Source organism: Alligator sinensis, unplaced genomic scaffold, assembly GCF_000455745.1.
Source record: "Alligator sinensis unplaced genomic scaffold, ASM45574v1 scaffold38_1, whole genome shotgun sequence".
Classification (NCBI taxonomy): domain Eukaryota; kingdom Metazoa; phylum Chordata; order Crocodylia; family Alligatoridae; genus Alligator; species Alligator sinensis.
In genome coordinates this window covers 38562-58675 of record NW_005842179.1, presented here as the reverse complement: position 1 = coordinate 58675, position 20114 = coordinate 38562, and the positions used below count along the sequence as shown (strand labels likewise).

Below are 20114 nucleotides of genomic sequence, written 5' to 3'. Positions count from 1 at the left end.
CCTACATTAATTTGAAAGGCTAGAGGATATAGTTGCTACACATGAAAATGAAAAGACAAGAATGCAGAACCTTATTTTGTTATATTCTGATAGCAAATTCTGCATCAATGCATAGGGTTGGACTAGATGACCTTTAAGGTCTATTGCAATTTTATGATTATATAATACAGTGGTTTTTACAGTGAGGAACTCTAGTTTCAGTAGAGTAACTTCTGATTTACACAATTGGGCCTGAATTTAATACAAGACTCCCATGCATGGGAGGAGTCCCATTGACTATTCAATCTTACGTATATAGTTCTACCAGAGCTCTTACTAACCAAGCTCAGGTTCGATCTTCATCCTTGAGCAAAAATCATTAATTTTGTAAAACTGTTTGATATGTAACTGGCATGATATTTTGAGTTGGACAAGTTACTTGCATGGACATTATTGTCAGTAGGTGACCTATGCTAATATTTGCAGTCCAGTCACCAGGGCATCACCTGATAAAATATGTTCTAGGTACAGGGCATTATACAGAATGATTTCATTCTTTTTTCAGGGTAATTTGAACTTTTTAGGAAATGTCAGGTATCAGAACCTACATCAAGATATCATAAAATGTTTGTTTTAAAACACTTGCAAATTGTACTTGTCCACATATTTTATCATAATCAGGCTTGGCAAGATTCAGGTTTTTGGGGGTTAAACAATGACAAATGATGAGTTCACCTTACACTCACAGACCAACAGAAAATATTTCCATCATTAATAATCAAAATTTATAGAAAGGGGATGTAAGAATAAGCTGCTGCCATGATGCCTGGACAGGCTCCTGCTAAGCACCAACCGGCAGGGGGCGTGGAGCAGGCTGGGCAGTGTGTCTGTGTATGTGTGTCTGTCTGTCCCCATCTCCACCTCCTAGCTTGATGCCTGCAGGGGGCTAGCCAGCCCTCCCTTGCAAACTCAGGCAGGAGTGGGCAGGCCAAATGAGCCACTGGCTGTAAGGGGCAAATGCTACTGCAGCAGCTGGAGGTTTCCTTGATGGGGAGCAAGGCGGGGAAGGGCCTGGGGGGGCAGCGGCTGCCATGGGACAAAGGAAACTGAGCTCAGTGGCACTAGCACTGGGCTCAGTGGCTCAGCAAGTTCCCCAACACCTACTGTGCGCTGGGCTGGAGAAGGAAGGAGGCATGTTTGTGTATGCATGCGTCTGTGTGTGTGCGTGCCCGCTACACCCCTAATTTTGCACAATCCTGAAAATTTAAAATCAATAAAAATTGAAATAAATGCTTAAACATAAGAACCAATATTATCCGTCAAAATTATTTAAAGATAAAAATCGAATTCTGCTAAGCTTAATCATAATTGATCACTATGCCAAAAGTCAGGCAAGATTTTCTGTATGCAGTAGTAAAAGTTCATGTCAGTTTAAGAAGGCCATTTTAGAAATAGGCTTGTTCCATCTCTTGCTCCTTGGAATAGCAGATGCTCAGAGTGCCTGAGCGTCACAGAATCATTAAGAATGGAGTTAAAAGGGACCTCAAAATTGACTAATCCAACCGCTGCTTAAGGCAACATCAGCCCTATGTAAACCATCCTAGACAAGTGTTTGTCTAGCCTGCTCTTAAAAACTTCTAAGGATAGAGAGTTCAGAACTTCTCTAAATAGTATTTTCCTGGGCTTGACAACCCTCATAGTTAGAAAGTTTTTCCTAATATCCAACCTATATTTCTCTTGTTGCAATTTAGGATTGTTACTTTTTGTCCTTTTCCCTGTGGTTACAAAATATGGTTTACTATCCTCTTTATAACCACCTTTCACGTATCTGAAAACTATTATCAAATCCCTCTCGCCTTCTCTTGTCTAGATTTAATCATCTCAATTCTTAAATCTTTCCCTGTAAATTTTGTTTCCTAGATTGTCTAATCCTATTTATTAGTCTCTGTTGGACTCTTTTCAGCTTGTCCATATCTTTAAGTGAGGTGCCCAAAATAGACACAGCACTCCAGGGAGGCCTCACCAGTGTGGCAGACGTACTGACACAGGCCAGCTCAAACGGGCTTGGAAAATCTTTTTGATTGGTGGAGCCCACCCACCAATCAGGTAAGGGCTGGGCAGGGCCAGCCCCGCCCCTCACACAGAGGAGGAGCAAAGAGCATCCCGGACCTGATTGAAGCCTGCATTCTGCAGGTCCAGCAAGCCTTTGGAGGCAGAGCCTCTAGAGCAAATAAAAGGAGCTGCAGCACACAGCAGATGTGTCGAGGGACAAAGCAGGCAGGGCTAAGAAGAGCTAGGAAGAGTTGTCTAGTGGGCGGAAGCAGTAGCCCATAAGAGCCCTGGAAGACTGCCTTGATGGGACTGGAGCAGCAAGAGGCTTCAGCTACAACACCAGTGGTGCACAGAGTGGTGCACTGGGCAGACCCTGGGTGCTGCGGGAGGCAGCTTCGGTTCCTGGAAACCCGATGCATGTGGCGGAGCATGGAGCCACCGGACCCTGGGAGTCGCACATGGCAGCTTGGGTCTGCTACCCTCAGTGTGAAGCTGAAGACTCAATGCACACAGCAGCGCATAGCGTCCCAAACCCTGGGAGCAGCACTAGGCTGCTCGAGTTTGCAAGTCCTCCCCGGCGTGAGGCCAGGCAGCTGGGAGGCACCAGCAGGGTGCAGCGGACGTCAAGCAGCCTGGGTTTCAAGGCCTGCATGAGGCAGCCCAAGCCCCAACGGAAGGCAGAAGGCAAGGCCCGGGTGTCGGGACCCACATGAGGCAGCACGAGCCCCAATGGAGGAGAGAAGGCAGGGCCCTGGGTGGCCCTGACAAGGCAGCTGTGGCTCTGGGAGTCTTCCCAGCCTGTTCCCTGGATCAGTGACTACCTGGGAAATGGGTCCCCACAGGGGAGGAAGTCCTGAAAGGGGGGGTCCCGAGGGATTAGGGACTGGGTGGGCCCATCTGGGGCTGAGGAGGTACTGGGACCCTCCTGCCCCTAGGATGTTGCCAGGGTTTGGCAACCTAGGGAAACACCCAATAGTCTCAGCTACATGGGTACCTGGAAGGGTGGGGGGGAAGACTTGCATCTCCCATTTTGTAAATAGCTATAGATAGATAGATAGATACTTATATTGTTATCCTCCAATGTGGCCTGGGTTATGTCAGCAAGTTGAGGTTTATTTGTATCTAATTGTTATTGTTCTTGCCTGAACTTACCTGTTGATACCTGTGTTTATCTGCCTAGCTATATTTGTCTGTTGTTGTTGAACATATTTACCAATATTTGCTTATACATTTATAAATATCTGTATCAGTTGTATATTAATAGCTATCTTTTAAGGTAGCCTGTAAACATTAATACATTTCTATATAGTTAAGCTATTCCTGGTCCTGGCCTGACTCTATAGGGAATAGAGGGAACTGGCCAGTATTTTCCAGATCCCTCTCACAGCACTTCTGCTTAGCTACCTATCTCTTCTATTTGGAGTGGGGAGCTCATAGTTAGGTGTGCCCAGGCTACACTAGTACTGAATAGAGGAGCAGAATCTCTTCCCTTGACTTGTAAGTGATGCTCCTATAAATACAGACAAGTATTTTACAGGTTCATTGTGGAACAAATACGCACTGTTCACTCATATTCAGGTGATGGTTCACTATAACCCCCAGATCTTTTCCAGCAATACTGCAGCCTATTCAATCATTTTCCAATGTGTATTTGTACATTTTATTAGTCCACCCTAAGTGGGGGACTTTGCATTTGTCCTAAGTAAATTTCATTTATTTCAAACCATTTAACATTTTTTATCAAAGTCATTTTGAATCCTCATCCTGTATTCCAAAGTGTCTGAAGGTCCACCCATCTTGGTATTATCTATGTACTCCATCCTCCAAATCATTAAAACAGTACAAGAGGATCCAGGTAGTGAACCAAAAATATGGCGCTGTTGTCATTGGGAAGGCTTTGGCTTCCATGACCACAGTCTGCTCTTTGGTGAGAGAGGCAGTGAGCTGCTGGGAAGGGACGGCCTCCACCTCTCTCCGCTAGGGAGGAGGTTCTTCTCAGCCAGACTGGCTGACCTGCTCCACCGGGCTTTAAACTAAGCCCACTGGGGGTCACGGGGACTACCGCCACTCCGTAGCTGAGCAACCCTTGCAAAGGCATCAGGCCAAGGGGAAGGGAGTCCAGGAAGAGTGGTTGCTCCTCAAGGGAGCGATCCTAGATGCACAAGCTAAGGCTATCCCGTCTCAAAGGAAAGGCAGCAAGAGGGCACAGCAGCCCCCTTTGCTCAACAAGGAACTAGAGGTCCTCCTGCGTCTAAAAAGACAGACCTACAAAGGATGGTGGATGGGATCCACCTCCAAGGAGGAATACTCTGCACTGGTCTGGACCTTCATGGAGCAAACCAGGAAAGCCAAGGCTGCGATGGAACTCCAACTGGCTACAAGTATCAAGGACAATAAAAAGTCCTTTTTTAGATATGTGGGGAGCTGAAGGAAAAGCAAGGGCAACATTGGACCCCTACTAAACCAGAAGGGACAACTGACAACCGATGCCCAGGAAAAAGCCAACTTACTAAATGGGTACTTTGTCTTGGTCTTTCACAAGTCCCATGGGATGCCCCTGCCCATTACGGGACAGGGACGCCTAAGTGAGGGTGGTTCCTTGCCCTCCATCAATGCTGACCTCGTGAAGGAACAGCTTGAGAGGCTGGACACCTTCAAGTCAGCTGGCCCTGACAATTTACACCCCAGAGTACTCAAGGAGCTAGCTAGCATCATAGCTCAGCCCCTGGCAAGGATCTTTGAGAGCTCCTGGTGCTCTGGTGAAGTGCCCGAAGACTGGAAGAAGGCCAATGTGGTGCCTATCTTCAAGAAAGAGAGGAAAGTGTATCCAGCAAACTACAGGCACATCAGCCTGACCTCTATCCCAGGGAAGGTCTTAGAAAAAATCATCAAAGAGGCCATTCTTAATGGACTGGCAGATGGCAACACCCTGAGGGATAGCCAGCATGGGTTTGTTGCAGGTAGGTCATGCTTGACCAATCTCATTTCCTTTTATGACCAAGTGACCTATCACCTGGACAAGGAGGAAGAGATTGATGTCATATATCTTGACTTTAAAAAAGCCTTCGATCTGGTATCCCATGATAACCTTTTGGCAAAACTGGCCAACTGCGGCCTCGGGTCCAACATGATCCGCTGGCTGGGAAACTGGCTCCGTGGTCGGACCCAGAGGGTGGTGATTGACGGAAGTCAATCGTCATGGTGCCCTGTGACCAGTGGGGTCCCTCAAAGCTCTGTCCTTGGACCTATTTTGTTCAACCTCTTCATTAATGATGAATGATTGGAGTCATAAGCGGACTGGCCAAGTTTGCTGATGATACCAAACTTTGGGGTAAACCATCCACACCTGAGGTCAGGAGGGTAATCCATGCTGACCTTTACAGGCTCAGGAAATGGGTGGACGAGAACCTGATGGTGTTTAACACTGAAAAATGCAAGGTTCTCCACCTTGGGAGGAAAAACCTGCAGCATGTCTATAGTCTCGGCCGTGCTATGCTGACTAGCACTACGGACGAGAGGGACTTGGGGGTCAGGATTATTGACCACAAAATGAACATGAGCCTCCAATGTGATGCCGCTGCTAGTAAAGTGAGCAAAATGCTGGCTTGCATCCATAGATGCTTCTCAAGCAAATCCCAGGACGTCATTCGCCTGTTGTACTCGGCCTTGGTGAGGCCGCAGCTGGAGTACTGCATCCAGTTTTGGGCTCCACAATTCAAAAAAGATGTGGAGAAGCTTGAGAGAGTCCAGAGGAGAGCCACACGCGTGATCAGAGGTCAGGAAAACAGACCTTATGATGAGAGACTGAGAGCTATGGGACTCTTCAGCCTGGAAAAGCGCAGGCTCAGGAGCAATCTGATGGCCACCTATTAGTTTATAAGGGGTGTTCACCAGGACCTGGGGGAACATTTGTTCACCAGAGCACCCTAAGGGATGACAAGGTTGAATGGTTATAAACTCCTACAAGACCGTTCCAGGCTGGACATAAGGAAGAACTTCTTTATTGTCCAAGCCCCCAAGGTCTGGAATGGCCTGCCACTGGAGGTGGTTCAAGCACCTACTTTGAACGCCTTCAAGAGAAACCTAGATGTTTTTCTTGCTGGGATCCTATGACCCCAGCTGACTTCCTGCCCCTGGGGCAAGGGGCTGGACTCGATGATCTTCTGAGGTCCCTTCCAGCCTAATGTCTATGAAATCTATGAAATCTATGAACCCATGACAGACCTCTGGGGAATGCCACCTGAAATCCTCTTCCCAAGTAAGCATCTACGTAGTGTAATTAGGGGTGGGCAAAAGGCCCGCTAGCCACAGGCACCAATTTAGAAGGACTGCAAAAGTGGCAGTGACCCTTGGTGCTGATCTGGCTGTTGTTGGTGCCAGCCTAGCTGCAGCTACAGTTGCCCCAGCCATCCCCACTGACCTGGGTGCAAAAACTGCTTGTTATGACTCTGGAAAGAACCTAGGGGCAGATCCAGCAGTTGATGTAATTGAACCCCTGTTACAGACCCCAGCACAGGAGCAGTAGCTGGGGACATTTTTTAAGTCCCTGAAGCAGGTAAGAATCCCCCCTCCCACTCTCAGCACCCTCTCCCTTCTCCGTGCTCAGAAGCACCTCTCCTCCCACTACCCCCTTTCCCTGCAGCTGCAGCCCAAGAGCCATTCCTGCCCCACTCCAGCTGGCCTGCATGAGGAGCCAGGCTCAATCAAGGACAATAATGGCAGGCAGTTTCCCTTCCCCTCCAGCCCAGTCCTCCTGAGTGTCTACTGCTATCCTGAGAGCAGACAAAGGGAGGCAGAACCCTCCTGCTATAACTACTGTCCTGGGCTGAGCCTCTCTCCCTGTACATCCACTCACCTGCACATAGCCACTCCCCTGAGCCCTGGCTTCAGCAGGTCAGGAGCAGCTGAGTCAATAGCAGCAGTGGGTAGGTCTTCCCTTCCTGAAATCAGAGGCATAAATAGAGAGGAGAAGGGGGAGATGGAAGAGGAAGGGATGCCAAGATTGGGCGGGGAGGTGATTCTTACCTAATTCAGGGACTTTAAGGCTAGGGGCAGACATTCAAAAAGCCTGAACCTGAATCGATTCAGTCTTTGCAGGTTAGTCTAGACTAGGCTGAATTAGTTTGAAACCGGACAGACATTGTTTCTGGACAGAAGGAATTCAGGCACATGCCTACAGTGGCTCAGGCTAGAAGCCCCCAGCTTCTAGCACTAGAGCAGCCCTCCCTTCCCTTCTGCAGGGAGCTGAGCTGAGCGGGGCATGGCCAGAGGACTCTCTCATTAGGGAGGCCTGCCAGCATGGTCCCAGGCTTTTCCCTGCTGGCTGCTCAAGGGGCAGGAGTGTTGCCAGCCCCCAGTCCAGGGCTAGCACTCTGAGGCAAGGGTGGGAGGAAATGCATTGCATGTATCTGTTGGTGATATGGAGCTTTTTAATCTCCCTCCCTGCTTCATCATACTGTCTGCAGCAAACTGAAAGGCAAGCAAGCCAGCTGGGGGCTGATAGTGATAACAATCTTTATCACCCAATTAGCAAAACAATGGCCTCTCTTCATTACTTAAAACTTCTTGAACAGCTTACTGGCTGACCTGTTGATTAGCTCCAAACAGACCTAAGTGGTCACTGTTCTGTCTGCCAGTGAAATTGGAGAGAGGCATACGCACCGACACCTCTAAGCATTAGCTAGCATATCACAAGCCTAGGGTCCATGGGGCTAGCATCCATGCTGTGGGAGATGGGAGGGAGGCAGAGAGGGGGGCGGAGTTCCTGCTTGAGCAGCAAGGGGTGTAGGGCAGGGGGAAGCCAGGCAGACCCTGCTGTGTCTTCAGTCTCTGCTGGCGCCTTACTGGAGTCTCTGCTGGAGCTATTAGGGCTGTGCAAAGCTTTAGTCCCTGATTCAATTCAGTGGAGATTTGGCCTGATTCAGTGGCTGAATCTCCAAATCTGAATCGAACCAGAGGACCCTTTAATTTCTCTGAATCAATTCGGAACCCTCCAAATCGATTTGGACAGATTCGGACAGATTCAGTGATTCAGACGTAGATACAGCTTCAAATGTTTTTTCTACATACCTCTAAGTAGCAGGGGCTCCGAACGCTGTGGTGCTGGGGCAGATGCAACATCCCACAGAAGCACTGGGGGCTCCCCAGTGTGCTCAGAAGCAGACCCAGAAATGGACCAGAAGCACTTCTGGTTGACTTCCTGGTTCACCAGGGAGTGCACAGGGGGCCCCCTCCCCAAGCCCCCGGCTTTGTGACTGGTGCCTCCTGGGTTGGGGGGGGGGCACCCGGGGTCCGCCTATGGCTGATCACCGAGCTGGTGGGGTTTTGGGGGGGGTTTCCAGCGTGCTCCCTAGCCTAAAAAAAGGCCCTGGCTGCTGCTCTTGCAGTGTGGTCTGCCCTCCCCAGTGGAGCTACATAGGCTGAGAGTGGGGGCGTGTGGTCACCCCTGTGGCACCAATTGCTGCTCTCACACCCTCCTTTTTAAAATCCTGAATCCAGCCATGAAAGAGCTTCCTTGAGCATGAAGATCCATGGTTCAATACTTTCATCTAGACTTCATTTCCTTAGCTTAATTCCCCACCTGATCTTCAAGAACTTTTCTGAAGAATTACATTAACTGAAAGATGTCCCTTTTCTTTTGTCTGTAATGATGGACTTGTGTAATTAAAATTTGTAATTTTATATCAGTGCAGGCATCAGGTTCCCTTCGTACAAGGACTAACAATCTAATAATACAGGCTGAAATGGTACAAAATAAACTCTACAATACAATTTCTATTGCTTACAGGTGTAGTATGATTTGCATACAGATATACAAGCACACCAGTAGTTAAGTAAAACTTTTCAGCCTTCATTGCATTGTTCAGATCTTGAAATATTGTGGCATTCTCTGCTTCATCCAAAAATAAAAGGGCTAGGTAATAAGTGAGGAACTCTCAACTTTGGGACACAAGCCTGAGATAAAAAGCAGCATAGAGAGAGCTAAAGCAATATGGATTTAGTGCATAAGAGGCACATAGTATTTATTGCTGTGTCTTGTGATTTTTTCTTCATCTTACTTAAATTTAATTCATAATTAGTAGTAGGGTCGGAAGGAACCTGGACAGATCATCAAGTCCAAACCCATGCCACAGGCAGAAAAGAATGCTGGGGTCAGATGACCCCGGCAACGTGTCTATCTAGCCTCCTCTTAAAGACCCCCAGGGTAGGAGCGAGGACCACTTCCCTTGGAAGTTGGTTCCAGATCCTGGGAGCCCTGACTGTGAAGTAGTGCCTCCTGATATCCAGCCTGATCTGCTCTTTGTCTGTTTTGCCGTTGTTCCTTGTTACTCCCGGTAGTGCTTGGGGGAACAGCGACTCTCCCATTGCCTGCTGGTCTCCCTTGGCCACTTTATAGATGGCCACCCGATCCCCCCTCAGCCTTCTCTTGTGGAGGCTGAACAGGTTCAGATCCTGTAGCCTATCCTCATAGGACCTGTCCTGTTGCCCCCTGATCATGTGAGTGGCCCTCCTCCAGACCCTTTCAATGTTGTCCACATCCCTCCTGAAGTGCGGCACTCAGAACTGGATGCAGTACTCCAACTGGGGCCTGACCAAGGTCGCATAGAGGGGGAGGATCACCTCCATGGACCTGCCCCCCACATTGGCAGCCCATGTTCATCTTTGAGCCAATAATAACTCCAAGATCCTTTTCTGCCTCTGTGCTGGCAAGAGTGGAGTTCCCCAGGCTGTAGGTATGCTGCTGGTTCTTCCTCCCCAGGTGCAGTACCTTGCACTTGTCAGTGTTGAAATCCATCCTGTTCTCATCTGCCCACCTCTGTAATCTGTCCAAATCTGATTGCAGCTTGTCCCTCCCCTCTAGCATGCCCACCTTCCCCCACATCTTAGTGTCATCTGCGAATTTGAACAAGGTGCTTTTTATGCCCTCGTCCAAGTCGCTGATGAAGATGATGAACAGTGCAGGCCCGAACCCTGGGGGACCCCACTGCCCACATCCTTCCAGATCGAAAAAGACCCATCTACCGCCACTCTCTGGGTGTGGGCCTCCAGTCAACTGGCGACCCATTTGACCATGTAGGGATTGACACCACAGTTGCCTAATTTTTTAATGAGAATGGGGTGAGAGACGGTGTTGAAGGCTTTTCTAAAGTCCAGAAAGACTACGTCCACCACAACACCTGCATCCAAGAATTTAGTGACCTGATCATAGAAGGCCACCAGGTTGGTCTGACAGGACCTGCCTCTGATGAACCCATGTTGGTGGCCCCTAAGCATACACTCCCCTGCTGGTCCCTCACAGATGTGCTCCTGCATAATTTTCTCGAAGAGCTTCCCCAGGACCAAGGTAAGACTAACAGGCCTATAGTTTCCTGGGTCCTCCTTCCTCCCTTTTTTGAAAATGGGGCCACACTGGTCCTCTTTCAGTCCTCTGGCACCTTGCCAGAATACCACAAGTGCTCGTAAAGCTGTACCAGGGGACCCACAATGACCTCTGCTAATTCAGCACTCTGGGGTGGAGATCGTCAGGACCTACTGATTTGGACATGTCCAGTCCCACCAGGAGGTCCCTGACTAGGTCCACTCTGACCCTGGGCCTGGCTGCACCTCACCTGGGAGAATCAGGGATCACGATGGGGGGATGACCTGGTTCCTGCTCAGAAAAATGGAGGCAAAGAAGTTGTTAAATGTTAGCATTGACGTCTGGTGCGACCACCAGACTTCCTAGCATGTCCTGCAGAGTCCCTACATTACCCAGAACCTTCTTTTTACCCCCTATGTATTTAAAAAAGAACTTCTTATTGTCCTTGATTCGGGTTGCTAGTCCCAGTTCCATCTTCACCTTACCCTTCCTAACAGCCCCCTAGAAACCCGAGCAACAGCTGTATAGTCTTCCCTGGTGATGGCCCCTCCCTTCCATTGTGTGTACACCTCCTTTTTAGCCTTGAGACGTTCCTGGATGCTTTTTGTTAGCCAAGGGGGCTTTTGAGCACTGTTGCTCCCTTTGACCCTTGTTCAGATTGCCACCCTTTGAGCTTGGAGGATGGTCTCCTTAAGGAATGACCACTCTTCTTGGACTCCCAACTCCCCTCCCCTCCGGGACCTCAGTCTGTCCCCGACTAATCTCCTTACCTCACTGAAATTAAGGTTGAGTAAATGTTCCCAATCCAAATTTTCTCTTTCAGTTGATTCTAACGCTCTTAAACGTTCATTTTAGGGCTGAATTTCTCTTACATGGTCTCTTCCAGAGGGTACTTTTAACCACAAAAAAAAAAATCAGAAAAATTGACTCAGCAATTTTTTGAATGTGAATAGTAAATAAACATGCACATGCTTCATTGTAAATAATAATGATATTATTTTATATAATATAATTGCAAATATTTTTTGCACAGCTTGCATGCCTCTTTGCTACACACTTGAAAATAGTTCCATGGCCACGTGGATGCCTTGTGATAACCTAGTACAATTCCATTTTGAGTTAGTCATATTTTAAGCATTTAAATATATGGGAAAATGTTATGTAAAATAATACATTATTTTAAATTTAATTTATAGTAGTCTTCTTCCAGCACTCATGGCACAAATAAGCACATACTGTGTGGAATTTTCCAGTCAGTTTGAGAGCTCAGTAATTTCTGAGCCCGACTCATGATGAGGACATAAGGAATTCATGAGGACATAAAAAAGCCAAATAGAAGATATGTCAATAATTGTGGAATAAAGGAGTGCCTGGAGTGAAGAATACCTCCACATTATGAAATACTGAAAACAGATGGAACTAAATTGATTAAATATTCTTTAAAATAGTTTACAAAATTGCAGTTAAATCTTTCAAACCTTTCACTCACTTCTAGTTGGCATAGATGTTTAATAGCTTCAGGAGACCAGCCAAACATGGCTATGAAGACTGAATGGCTTTCATAATTATACATCTTACTTCCATTAAAGCAGTGTTTCCCAACCTTTCCCAGTCCAAGGCACACTTACTTTAATAAAATTTTTCTGCGGCACACTTGTTAAGGCATTCCCCATCCTCATACCTATTGTAGCTCACTGTAGCTCATTGCCATGGCAAAATTCCACGGCACACCTATTCATTTCTGATGGCACACTTTTGTGCCGTGGGACACTGGTTGGGAAAATTGCATTGAAGCAAAGGGAAATATTACTACTAAATTCAACAGAAGCAGAGCTGGGCCCAAAGTCCTTCAAGAACTGTGTTAGGCCATAACTACCACAGTAGTCTGAGAACATTGGCATTGCTGATGCCTGATTCGACTCTTGTTCTCTGTAGGCTTACATGTCTGTGACTATTAATAAGGCACCTTTCACAAAAGCTATCATTCAAAAATGTGGAAATCCTTTTGTGTGCAACTGCTAAAGCAAAAGAAAAGGACAAAGGCCCCTGATTTATATGAGAAAGAACTTTCTTCACTGGCTATACAGAACAGTTAAGAAAAAGAGGCCCCAGTCAAGATCCTCATTCAGAAGTGAGTCACAGCCATGGATTTTCCCTTCCTTTATGGAAAAATGGCTTAGTTCTCTTTCTGGACACATCCCTCTCCACAGGCTGTGCAGTATACATTTTAGAGAGCCAAAGATCTCTGTGTGAACCGTGGGTAAGTCTCAGAGCAGGAAAAAGGGATAAAACCATTCCTGATTGCTATGACCAGCTCCATAGAGGTCTAAGTGGAAATGTATTTCAATTGAAGAGAGAAATCTGCTATGAAGGTCATAGACTTCTGTACTTACAGACCTGAGATCCACAGAGGTAGGGAATTAGCTCACACTTTATTCTACAAGAAGGTCCCTTCTCTTGTTGATTAACTGTGGAGAAAGCTCCATAAAAGAAACCTCAGAGTTTTCCCCACCTGAGATAAGGGAAATGGACCTTAAATAAATAACATTTTCTTGCTCCTATACCACTGGATATATAGTAAAAGTTTTCTAAGGTCTCACAACTATTTAATTAAAAAAAGAATAGGAGTTTCTCAATTTGGAAATTTGTGGCAACATACAAGCTGTTCAAGCCATGGGGTAATACAGATTTTTTTTTCATCAAACCAATCTAAACTAAGCCCATTTACAGAAAACTATGTAACTTAGATTGATTCTGCCTCAGGCTTTTCAAATGTCTGTAAGCCCATAAGAAAATGTATCATCCAGCATCACTACACTGTATCAAAATGATTTGGAAAGTAAATCTGTTTTTTCTTTTAGCAGATAATATGGATGTTTGCAGATTAAATGTCAGGCAATAAATAACACTAATTTCACATACCTACAAATATAAAGTCACCTTATCATTCTTTAAGCCCCTCACTCTTTGTAATGCTTGCTAACATTTTAACCCAGACAAATTAAGGTGTTGTTTTTGCTGCCATTTCACATGGGCAAAGCACACAGTTATAACAGCCTTTTATCAGATTTCATGGTATAAAAGGGCTTCTAGTGCCTAAATACACACTCTCTGTTGCTGTTAAATGTCTCAGTTTCAGGGCTCCTGTTTCAGAAGATGTGTGTCTCTTATGTTTTACTCCTTTTGTTTCCTATTTACAGTGGTTCAAGTACCACCTGCCCCAGAAGATGCAACTGTGACTCTGCACAGACAGTGCAGTGCTACAGAATTATAGAGATACCTACAGAGATGCCTTTCACCACCAAGAGGCTGTACATTAGCCACAGCAAGATCAAACAACTCCAGGTAAGAGAAAGCCCGGTCTAAATAAGTTCCCTTTTCAATTAGGTTTCTTTTTATCTGCTAGTAACTTTCAAGTCAAGCCCAGCAAGAGGTTTATTCCAGATGCTAAAGGTTGGGTACAACTGTGCACTCTCTGCTTTTTGTTCTTCCAGTTTTTTACAGATTATCCTGTTCCCATCACCATGGTATCAGAGTGCCTGTGTAAACTGCTTGAAGGATTTGTTTCTTATATGATTTATACAGAGTTATTATATTGATGATCTTGTGCATACACGTTTTATAATTAGTAACAGTGAGCCAAAAATTGATCACTTTTTAATTGGTCAAGCACCCATTGCTTCACTGAGATAGCATAGCTTCTCTGAAAACTTACTTCTTCACCAAGAAAGCGTAGCTTCTCTAAAATCTAATTTGTTGCTTCTCCTGCTAAGTTCGGATTTTAGAAAACAGAAATGGTTTTCAAAATGAATGTAACAGCATCATTTCCCATCTCCATTTTATAAGCTGATGATACAGCTTCTATTAAAAATGCCTGGTGAACATTTGGTTACTCTGGACCTTGCCCTGCATCTCTGAAGTCAGTGTGGGAGGTGTGTGCTTGATATAAATTAAAGCAATTTTTAACTGTAAATGATCTCACTAAATAAGGAAATAAATTGATTTCTAAATAATAATTCTTGTTATAATAGCTTACTCTGAGTTTTCCTAGGCATCACTGAATCCTGCAATACTGTACAAAAGTTAGTACCAGATGATGTTTTTGCAGCACATGCTAAAATAACTTTTCCCTATTCTCACCGTAACATAATATTGGTACAATAAATTCAATTGATATGGCTGGACACTAGGGAAATACAGCCCTCTGCATTATACATGTTCTGTGTGCCAGTTTTCTATGAATAGTTTCTTAAGGAATTCTCTGTAAGAGGGATACATTTTTACTGAAGTATATTTGCTTTTATACCAGGAGTATAATTTTAACTGTTATCAACTATATCTTTTGTTTTTACTCTTAGGATTGTATAAACTAGGATAAAAATCACTTTGGAGCAATATTTGGGTCTCTTTTTGCTTGTACAGTTAAGTAATCTCAGCTTTGAGAGCAATGCTGAAGTTTAACCAAAGCAAAGAATTAATTTTTGCTATTTTCTAAGTCATTACTGATATCCATCATTCTCTTGCTATTGGTCCATTCCTTGGAAAAACCAATGCTCACCAGTGTGCCTTTAATATACTTATATAGCCTGGTTAATGAACTCCTTCTTCCAGTATGTCCATTTGCTCTTTCTTAGGAAATGCAACCACATTTTAAGTGTGAAAGAAAAATAGTAATTCACATTTCTCTCCCTAAAAGGAGAAAATCTGCATTTTTCTCCATAAAAGGGAATTAAACTAATAGAGATATTTCTTGTCCTGATTATTTATAGTACAACGAATTGCCCTGTGATTTCATTCATGTAATTGTACTATAAATTCACTGAGCTGAACAACTGGTGCCCTTCTACTGTTAACTTTGCAAAGAAAAGAAATAAGTGTTCTTTTGCTGCTTATTCTGTTCAACATAATACATGTATTTTTATTCTTTCTGACTGTTTATCAAGGATCTTTAATGAAGAGTGAGCTAAGCTTCCAAATATATTTTTCACTTTTCTTTCTATGTGACTGTCTTTGCTTAAAATAAAACTTCATCCCTGACCCCAGAGGAACTTAAGCACATGATTAACTGTACAGACATGAACAATCTCATTCAGCATATATGTAAGTGCTTACAGGATCAATACCTCATTTTTCAGTTTTAAAATAAATGCTTTTTCATGTGATAGCTTTCAAGAGATACTTGCTTTCTTTTTATTTTTTTAACCTCTCTAGTTTATTGAAATTAAAATACTACTACTAATAATAATAACAATAATGATAATGATAAATTGTTATGACGTGCTTTTGTTTCATTTCTGCATTTTGCTCTTCCCAAACTGTGAATCTAGTCTGGTCACTTTTACTTTAAATTCAAAACCATTTCTAATTAGATTAATTGAGGGTTTACATCTGCTAGTGAAATACTGTTATTGCTGTTCTGTTTTTGCTGTTTTCTATTTCACTGTTTTTCTGTTATTGCTACAGAAGGGTGTGTTTAAAAATATCTGCTTTAGCAGACATAAAGGCAAAAATGAAAATGCTTTTATTCACACTAAATTAGTAGAACCTTGTTTTCACAGCATCTAAATATTTGGATCTAATGTTTGGGATCTGGATGTTGGAGAGTGTCACTTTACATTATAGACTGCCGAGGAAATGAGCAGGGATCCAGGTTTTCTGCTCACCATGGAAAAACATGGATTTTCCCCTTTTATGGAGAAAAATGCAGATTTTCTCCTTTTAGGGAGAGAAATGTGAATGTTCTCCCATAAGAGAGAAAAATGGAGGGGACAGCAGGTTTCCCCTTGCAGGCTGGCAGGGTTCATGCCTGCAGGGGCTGCTTGGGGCTGGGAGGAGCAGTAGGAGGCTGATCAAGCAGGGGCACTGTGGCACGTGTGTGTGTGTGCAGCCAGGCAGTGTGGAGAGCGGCTTCTGCGGCTCCTTCCAGGTGGGTCTGGGGAAGAGAGGGAGGGTGGGTGGGGCAGATTGAGGCCCCCATGGTGAAGGAGAGAGTGGGGCAGGGCTGGGGGCACTGCCCAGCCAAGGCGGTGTATGGGGCCTGGGGTCCAGGACCAGAGTGGGAGGGCATGGCCATGGGGCCTGCTTGGGGAAGTGAGATGGAGCCATGGGCAGCTCACCCGAGGGGTGGCAGAGGGACTAGCTCCCTGCCACTGCATGCACTCCTGTGGGTACATGGGGGGAATATGATGCCCAGATTTGTGTATAGGGCAGGGGCGGATGCGGGCTGCCTGCTATGAGCTGGGGGTTCCCTACCCTGCTGCCCTCCCTCTGGGGCCTCCATGGCCCAGCAGGCAGGACCTGGCATTGGGGGGGGCAGGGAGGCTTGGTCACTGCCATGAGCCCCATGCCAGCTGCACCACCATGGTGGGATGCCCTTGCCCACGTGCGGCGGCAGGGGGGCACGGCTTTGCACCACCGCTGCTGCTGCCAGGAGGGCATGGGACCTTGCTGTGGTGGCATGGCCAGAGTGGGTTCCCAGTGGTGGCACCAAGCCTCCCTGGCCTCCAACGATGGGTCCTGCCCATTGGACTGTGGAGGTCCCCAGAGGGGAACAGATTGGGGAGCCCTGGGCAAACAGCTTGCAGCTTGCATCCTCTCCCCTCCCTCACCACGGGCTTTGTTCTGGCCATGCTGCTCATGGGGGCAGAGCGGGAACCAGGCTCCACGCTCTGCTCCAGCCATAGCAGCCGCTGCCACCTCCTGTGGGCAGTAGCCAGGGCTTGGGTGCTGCTGGAGCAGAGGGAGGAGGCTGTGAGCCTTGGCCCTGGTCCCATAGTCCTGGCAGCTGGAGGCCCGTTCTGGCAGGGCTGGGTAGGGCAGGGGGCTGCAGGTCACAAGTGAAGGGCATCAGCAAGGCTGGGAGGATGAGGGGCTGTGGGTGGGGATTGAAGGGCACTGGCAGGGCCAGGGGGATATGGGTTGGGAGTAAGGGGCACCTGGGAGGGCATGTGGGGACTCTGGGTTGGACGTGAGGGGTACCAGTGAGGGCTGGGGGATGGGGAGCTGTGGGTCAAGGCTTAGGGGCACTGGTTGAGCTAGGCGGCTGTGGGTAGGGAATGAGGGGCACCAGTAGGGCTGGGAGTGGGGTGGGGGTTGTTGCTTGGGAGTGAAAGGACATGGCATGGGCAGGGGACTGGTATATCAGCGCTGCTCAGCACCACAAAGCAGGGGGCAAGACAGCCACAGCTGGACCCACGTCCTGGAGAACGAAGGGGCCAGGGAGAGCTTTGATTTTCTATGAATAAAAAAAACAAAACCAAATGCCAAAATATATCGGTATATATAATTTATTTTATTATAATGATTGAGGCACTGGTAGGCTTCCAAATTCCTTTAAAATTATAAATAAATTAATAAAACATTGTATTCAACTAATACTGATATATACAGTGGTGTTTCATTTACATAATGGAAAAATGCAGATTTTTGGTTTTTACATCAGAGCACTTGTGATTTTTACCAGTGATTTTGCAATTTTTAAACAAAGAAAATCAAAATCCCTGGAAATGAACAAGCAGCACCTTTTGGCAAAGAGGGAGCATATATTGTTTAAAATATGCCTTGGTTCAGATGATTTATATTGCCTTATGTTTGGGAATTGCAAAAAAGGGATAAATGTTTAAATCTCAGAACCAACTGTAAGGCCTACTAAGGCACACCAAATGGATGGGAAAGGAAAATTATACTAATCTGCCTTAAGAAGCCTGCGGTGGGCTTGCTGGGCTTTGCCCAGCTATCCGGGCTTAGGAGACAGCGAATGCGATTTGTAGGGCATAACCCACCAAAGACAGGCACAGGAGGAGCCAGGAGGAGAGTCCGCTCCCCCTGTACTCCAAAGGCAGGGGCAAGAATGGATTTAATTGGGAACTGCATTTGCAGCCCCGCTAATTGGTTCATTTTCAATCTGGGGGTGGAGTCCCAGAAAGGATATAACCAGCTGTGTGCCAAGCACACGGCACAGTTGGTGAGGGATGAAGAAGGAGGAAGAGGTCCTGGGGCCAAGAAGAGCTGGGAGAGCTGCCCAGCGGGCATATCTGGCTGCCCAGAAGAGCCTGAAAGATTCCACCGCTGGATGGAAGCGGTAGGCAGTGCAGGTGTCACTGCATGGGGGGTCCACAAGGAACTGGGGCCCTGGGAGACACAGTGAGGTGGCTCAGGTCTCCAACCCTGGCACGAGGCCAGGCTGCAGTGCAGGCATTGTTGCATGGAGGGTCCGTGAGGGACTAGGACCCTGGGAGCCGCAGCAAGGTGGCTTAGGTCTCCAACCCCAGCATGAGGCCGGGCTACAGTGCAGGTGTTGCTATACGGAGGGTCCACAAGGAACTGGGACCCTGGGAGCCACAGTGAGGTGGCTTGGGTCTCCAACCCCCCACATGAGGCTGGGCTACACAGTAGGTGTCGCTGCATGGAGGGCCTATGAGGGACTGGGACCCTAGGAGCCGCAGTAAGGTGGCTCAGGTCTCCAACCCTGGCACGAGGCTGGGCACTGGAGCTGGTGCTACCACGGATTGAGTCATTGCGGGGCGTAAGGCCCTGGAGGAGGAGGGCTCGGCGGTTTGGGACCCATTCCCTGCAGTGGGTCTGTAAGGGCCCCAGGAACAAAGCAGTTCCCGAGCGTGGGGACAAGCATTCAGAGTGACCCAGCCCTGGGCATGTATGATGCGGCCCAGGCCCGCAACTCCCCCTGAGAAGGATTGAGCCACTGGGAGCTTATGAACATTGCCCCACCCGGCTCCTTGGGAGACATGAGTCAGTGGGGCAACAGGTCTCCCACTGGGGAGTGACACTCAGGGAAAGGTAGCCTCAATAAAGAGGCAGGAGGAAGAGACCCTGTAGAAGAGGGGAATCACTAGAGAACTCTTGCGTCTCATATTTTGGAGTTTTTATTGATTGTTTGATACTTGGTGTGCATTATTAGAGTGTTTATTAACTGTTAACTGAACACCTTGTATTTTAGAGTGTAATTTCATAGAATCCTAAAATCATAGAAGTACGGTTGGAAGGGACCTTGTAGATCTTCAAGTGCGACCCCCTGCCTGGGCAGGAGGAAAACTGGGCTCAAATGATCCCAGCCAGGTAGACATCAAGCCTCTTCTTAAAGCCCCCCAGAGTAGAAGCCAGTACCACTTCCTTGGAAGTTGGTTCCAGATCCTAGCCGCCCTAACTGTGAAGTAGTTCTTATGGATGTCTAATCTAAACCTACTCTCCAACAACTTGTGGCCGTTATTCCTTGTTATCCCTAGGGACGCTAGGGGAAACAAGGTCTCCCCCAAACCCTTCTGGTCCCCCCTAGTGAGTTTATAGATGGTCACCAGGTCCCCACTCAGCCTTCTCTTGTGAAGGCTGAACAGGTTCAGGTCCGTAGCCTTTCATTGTAGGGTCTGCCCTGCTGTCCCCGGATCATGCGGGTGGCCCTCCTCTGGACCCTCTCAATGTTGTCCACATCCCTCTTGGAGTGGGGTGCCCAGAACTGGACACAGTACTCCAGCTATGGCCTGGCCAGTGTCGCATAGGGGGGGAGGATCACCTCCTTGGCCCTACTTGAGATGCACCTGTGGATGCACGATAAGGTCCGGTTAGCCCTGCTGACTGTGAGCTCACATTGTTGGCCCATGTTCATCTTGAAGTCAATGATGACTCCTAGATCCCTTTCTGCCTCCGTGCTCTCAGGAAGGGAGTTTCCCATCTTATAAGTGTGCTGCTGGTTACTACTGCCCAAGTGCAG

At 46.9% G+C, this 20114-nt stretch overlaps 1 protein-coding gene across 1 annotated transcript in view; it reads left to right on the top strand.

The window, feature by feature from the left end:
* The window catches only part of LOC102373482 (nephrocan-like), a 57188-nt gene that overhangs the window by 21849 nt on the left and 15225 nt on the right, over positions 1 to 20114 (top strand). Inside the window, exon 3 of the mRNA XM_025207052.1 lies at positions 13591 to 13735. Within this exon, the coding sequence (XP_025062837.1) occupies positions 13591 to 13735 (145 nt within the window). The remainder of the gene's footprint in view (positions 1 to 13590; positions 13736 to 20114) is intronic.